The 6,000-nt window shown below is 44.8% G+C and overlaps 1 protein-coding gene across 1 annotated transcript in view; it reads right to left on the bottom strand.

Moving 5' to 3' along the window:
- The window catches only part of EFR3B (EFR3 homolog B), a 114,686-nt gene that overhangs the window by 50,131 nt on the left and 58,555 nt on the right, over positions 1-6,000 (bottom strand). Inside the window, exon 4 of the mRNA XM_017893387.1 lies at positions 417-567. Within this exon, the coding sequence (XP_017748876.1) occupies positions 417-567 (151 nt within the window). The remainder of the gene's footprint in view (positions 1-416; positions 568-6,000) is intronic.

Here is a 6,000-nt window from a genome sequence, read left to right as displayed (position 1 = left end):
TTTTTTTTTGTATTTTTAGTAGAGATGGGGGTTTTGCCATGTTGGCCAGGCTGGTCTCAAACTCCTTACCTCAAGTGATCCACCTGCCTTGGCCTCCCAAAGTGCTGGTATTACAGGTGTGAGCCACTGTGCCCGGCCACCACAGGGTTTAAAATAGGATGCTTGAAAGTGGTGAATTTTATTTTTAAAAATTATTTTATTATATATCTATATAAATTATATACTTGTTTAAATTAAAAAATGAAAGGGCCCTTTGTTCACACAAAGGGAGACCCTAAAACAAGCAGTGTATCACACTTAGGGTTGGGAACCAAATAGGAACAGAACATGACAGTGACGACCCCAAGGTCTCCCTCTCCCCTGCCAATCCCCAGGATGCGGCTGGGAGACCTGGAGCCCCCTGGGCCGCTCCTTACCGAGTTGGTGCCGAGGATCTGCAGGTTGGGCTTCTCCGACTCCAGCAGCTTGGCCACCATCTTGAGGAAGCTCTCCACGAAGAGGTTGATGCTCTGGCAGTGGCAGGCCATGAGCAGCTGGTCCAAAGCCTCCATGGCAATGCACACGTACCTGGGAAGGGCAGCACACGCCGTCACCGGCTGTGGCCCTGCCACCCCATGGCCTGACCGGGGCATGAAAGGTGTCAGCGCAGTGACCTGGGCAATGCAGCATCCGGGTTATGAGGCTCCCCCACAGGCTGCCAACGTCTGGATAGCCTTTCCAACAAGTGTCTGCTCCAGCCCAGAACTGAGTCAGAATGAATCAGGGCTGGAAGGAAGCCTAGGGACCAACTCATCCAGCCCCTCATTTTACAGATTAAGAACAGGAGGACGGATGAGATAGAGCATTTCATGAGTCAACACAAAGAGCAAGATTGATGCTCACAATAGCAAACTCTAAGTCTAAACTCTGTGAGGTTGGGGAATTATCCAATCCAAGTCAAGAAGTGTTTATTGAGTGCCCACTGTGGAAAGGCTCTGTCCTAGACAGTGCAGGGGGTGTAAGGATGAAGAAGGCAGTCCTTCAACTTAACAAGCTGAGATAAATACACAGATATTCCTTTAAAGGGAAAATAAATCCTACAAGAAAATCATGCATGATGTCCCATGAGGTTTCCAAGGATGGAGAGAGATGGCTCAAGTGGGGAGGAAGTCAAGATCTTTATGAAGAATCTAAGACAGGCCTGAGGACCAGCTTTATGGAATAGAAAATTTGCAGGTGTTGTGTTTGGAAGCCTCAGAAATTCCATGATAAAGTACTATGCAAGCAATATGGTTAGCAGCATTACTATGTTTGGATGATACTCCCTACCCAGGGAATAAGACAGACAAAATGGACACAATAAATTTTTTTCTCAAGAGGAATGTTCCCTATGTGAACTAAGTCTTTAAACTACTTAAACAATTCCTCTGAAGTCTAAAGACTGAGTGAACAACTTCAGAAACCAGGAATACACAACATCCAATGGCAAAGAGCCAAGTCCTCTCACTAGATGACTGACAACTAGTATGGTTTGGCTCCACGTTCCCACCCGAATCTCACCTTGAATTGTAATAATTCCCACGTGTTGAGGGGGGCACCAAGTGGAGAGAATTGAATCATGGGGGCGGTTTTCCCCATACTGTTCTTGTGATAGTGAGTGTGTTCTCATGAGATCTGATGGTTTTATAAGGGGCTTCCTCTTTGCTTGGCTCTCATTCTCTCCCCTGCCGCCATGTGAAGAGGTGACTTCTGCCATGATTGTAAGTTTCCTGAGGCCTCCCCAGCCCTGCAGAACTGTGTGTGTCAATTAAACCTCTTTATAAATTACCCAGTCTTGGGTATTTCTTCATAGCAGCCTGAGAATGGACTAATGTAACAAAATAAAATGTCAACCTAAAGCCTAATATCCTCTATTCTCTATTCACAATTCTACTCTCAGAATAAGCAAAAAAGAGGGACATGCCATCTCCTACCTCCAGCTCCTCAACCCCTGAAAATAACAGTCTCATTTGTTATTCTTGCTGTTCTCTCCTCTGTGCTAAATATACTCAAGTTCTCCCAAACTAGCCTTCACAGGACAACCCCCAATTATCTTAGTCGTCTTCTTCAATGCTTCTCATAAATCCCAAGAAAAATGCCAAGAATCAAATTCCTAATGAGAAGAAGAAGGGCACCTCTAAGCTCAAACTCCATATTTGTTCCAAGAGTGTGACATAACTAGTAATGTCTACATCATAAAACATACATCCTTCACTTAGAAAGCTTTTGCATTCTAAAGAAAGAGAGGTTTTGTGTTTTGTTTTGTTTTGTTTTGTTTTGTTTTGTTTTGTTCTGAACTTCTAACAAGGAAGCTGCTGCAAACCTTTCAGAAATTATTCTGGTTAAAACCTTTACAGTTTTGGAGTTAAATTTCCCAGGCAGAATGCTAGATGTCTCCCCTAAAATATGTCCCCTTGCCTTTCCCTAGAAATTCAGAATTTTAGCTGTGCAGGTGGCTGTTCACTTGGGACTCCATTTCCCAGTCTCTCTTGCTGTGAGGTGAGACCACATGACTAAAACACTGCCATTAAAATGAGGGGAAGTGGCCAGGGCATGGTGGCTCACACCTGGAATCCCAACACTTTGGGAAGCTGAGGTGGGTAGATTGCTTGAGCCAGGGGTTCAAGAGAGCCTGGGCAACATGGTGAGACCCCTTCTTTATGATAAATACAAAAATTAGCCAGGCGTGGTGGTGGATGCCTGTAATCCCAGCTACTCAAAGGCTGAAGTGGGAGACTCACGTGAGCCTGAGAGGTTGAGGCTGCAGTGAGCCATGATTGAGCCACTGCACTCCAGCCTGGGGGACAGGGTGAGATCCTGTCTCAAAAATAAACAAACAAATAAATTAATTAATTAAGAGAAAGTGATGTGAACAATATCAGCATCTGTTGATTATAAGACACAATTGCCCTCTATGTCCTCTCTCTTTCCCTCTTCCTACCAGCTGGGAAGTGGAAACAACTGGAGATCCAGAGATGAAAGCCATGTGTTGAAGATCTCTGAATGACCTCATGGAGTAGAGCCCACTGGCCTACTCCAGACTGATGTGAGAGAGAGGAAAAGCACTTTCATATTGCTGGAGCCACTGTCTTTTGAGTTTCTTTATACTCTAAATAGTACAGGCACCTAATAATCAGGTTTGGGAGTGCTTTAGAAACCTGATGGCACAAATAAAGGTGAATTCTGAGCAATCCAAAGCAAACCAAGTGACTGGCCTCATTGGAAAGGGAAGCAAGAGCTAGAAATGTTTCCTATCCTGCTAAATGGGAGACCATTGCAAGGCTTCATGAACTCAGAGTTTGGGCACATGTGCCCATTACAGGATGGTGATCCTTCTACTTGTAATGTCAAATCATGTGGAATAGAAAAGTACCTCCTGATACAAAGAAAATACAGGGGAGGTAAAGTAAGCAGAAAACTGTAAAGCCTACTTGGGGTGCCCAGGAATCAGGTTGATGTTCCCTGAGTCAAAATGAAGTAGCAAAAGGCCTCTCTTGCAAGATCGCAGCAAAGCTGCCACCACAGGACTTTAAAATGTTAAAGGTGCCTGAAACTCTAAAGTCAGGGTCACATGCTGTAAATGTAATAAAGGATGAATTAAAAGATTCGTTCTTCTTTATGTCTTGACCCAAGTCATATCCATCATTGAATGTTAGGCAGATATTTAAAAACAAAAAATTTCTTTTTTTTTGAGACGGAGTTTTGCTCTTGTTGCTTAGGTTGCAGTGCAATGGCGCAATCTCGGCTCACTGAAACCTCTGCCTCCCGGGTTCAAGCGATTCTCCTGCCTTAGCCTCCTAGGTAGCTGGGATTACAGGTGCCCACCACCACGCCTGGCTAATTTTTTGTATTTTTTGTAGAGATGGGGTTTCACCATGTTGGCCAGGCTGGTCTTGAACTCCTGACCTCAGATGATCCTCCCGCCTCGGCCTCCCAAAGTGCTGGGATTACAGGTGTGAACCACCACACCTGGCCTATTTAAAAATTCCTGATTAGCTAGTCTTTGTTTTTTTTTTTTTGTTTTTTTTTTAACAAAGTTTGGGTGAACAAAAAGCATAGGGAGGATGACAAGAGGACAATTTCAGGAGCTCTTTCAAGGCTACAACACAAGGCTCCACAATACCTCCTGGGACAGCTACCCAGTTTCAGATATTGCAGTCAGACTGCCTCATACTTAAGCTAGCTTTGCAAATCCAAACATAAAAAAAAATAAATTAACAGCAGTCATGACTTCTAAATTTTTAAAAAGATATCAGCTACTTCTTACGTACCCTTGAGCTAACTTCTACACCAAGCAACCAGAAAATAAAACAGCCTTTAAATGCTGAAATGTTCTTTTCCACTTTTACAAAATGTTTATTTCTTTTATCTAGAATAGCTGAGTCAACTACTATTAAATGATTCTTTAATGATATTAAATTAAAGTATTATTGAATAGTTATCTGGGTCCACTCACAAATGGATCAAGGCATGCTCTATCCACAGAGTGTTTTTCAAATACAAAGGCAGCCTTGGCTCTTTGAGCTCCTCTGGTGAGCGGGAGCCATGCCTACCATTCCTCCTTGCTCCCGGGACAGCCATTCCTGGCTCTGCAGCCTCGCCCTTCAGAGGCCATCACAATCACCATCCAGGAAACCTGCCGTGCCTTGCAGACCCAGTCCCAGTATGTTTCAGGTCCACTGTGTAGAGACTGAATTCTGCAGGGTTGGGGAAGCAGACTGGGCTGGAGCCCTTCCAAAGGAGACAGGCTTTCCCTGCAGAGAGACCTGGACACCTTCAGGCAGCCAAGCATGGTGGGTAAGAAATGAGGGCAGTCAGCTTGGGATTCTCTTCCCTTACGAATCATCCCGGCATCCTTCTGTATGAAGGGATCTGCGGCATTTCACCATTATTATGGTGTTTAAATGATGTAAAGGAAGGGGTGGGGTTGGGCAAGAGAAGAAACTCAAGGCCTCGCGAACCTCAGAGCTTAGATTACTGCTTTTCCTCTTCCTGCAAAAAATTCCAGAAATTCCTGATATGGAAAAACCATCTGCTATGAAAAAAAATAAAAAAATAAAAAAATAAATTGGCTACTTACCAAGAGTGGAAAGTGGAAAATTTCCATTTTGGTAGTAGGCGAAAATTATGGTAGAAGTGAAACTGAAAAGTAAAGAAGTACAAGGCCCAGTTCTCTGAACACATGATCCTTTGTTCCTCATCTCTGATCCAATAGTAAGGATGGAATGTTTATAATTATGAACTTGAGCTTTTCAAAGCATCTTAGATAATTCGAAGTCAATGGGACCTTGGAAGCCCCGAGTCCAACGCTCTCCATGTTTGTGCTATTTTATTGTAACCTTCTTGAGTGTGTCTAATCTGTTACACACTCAAAAGGAACAGAACCTGGGATCCCTAGGTCAGAAGGTTACTACCAGCAGAGATCTGATCTGGGGTGGGTGTCCTTGAAGGACAAAGTCATAACAGGTCTGAGAATCTGAACTGGCCTAAGAAAGGAGGAGTGGGGAGTAAAGTCTGGGAACCAGGGTTAGTTGGAGAGGAAAGGCAGATCCAGGGTCAGGGATTAGGGTCAGCAGGCAGGATGAGGGAGGCAGCTTTAGTAGGGCCAGGCATTGCGCAAGAATTGCTCAAGAGCAGTGGCCTGGACAAAGAACCTCTTGTTCCAGGTGGTTTGAGTGCATTTGGTCAGCCCACTCCTAGACAGAACCTTCTGGGTTTTAGGAGTCCAGAAGTAGGGAGAGAGGGCTGACCTCAGCTAAGGAAGGGAGGGATGACCCTCCTCATCTAGTAAGCGTCTGCGGTATCCCTATCTCAAGGTCAGCCATCCTCCAACCAAGTTCAGGGTCCTTCTGGTGAATGTGTATCTCTTAGGAGTGCCTCTGGGTCAGCTCCAGGGCCAGGGTCCTCAGATTAGAGAAGCCCAACCCTCTGGCGTGGCCATCTCCATCCACCACGGCTTGGTCCTAGCTGGGTGAGAGCTCC

This window comes from Rhinopithecus bieti, unplaced genomic scaffold, assembly GCF_001698545.2.
Source record: "Rhinopithecus bieti isolate Rb0 unplaced genomic scaffold, ASM169854v2 scaffold_23816, whole genome shotgun sequence".
In the NCBI taxonomy this organism is placed as follows: domain Eukaryota; kingdom Metazoa; phylum Chordata; class Mammalia; order Primates; family Cercopithecidae; genus Rhinopithecus; species Rhinopithecus bieti.
Note: the sequence above shows the minus strand (reverse complement) of the source record. Positions and strands in the feature narration are given on the sequence as shown.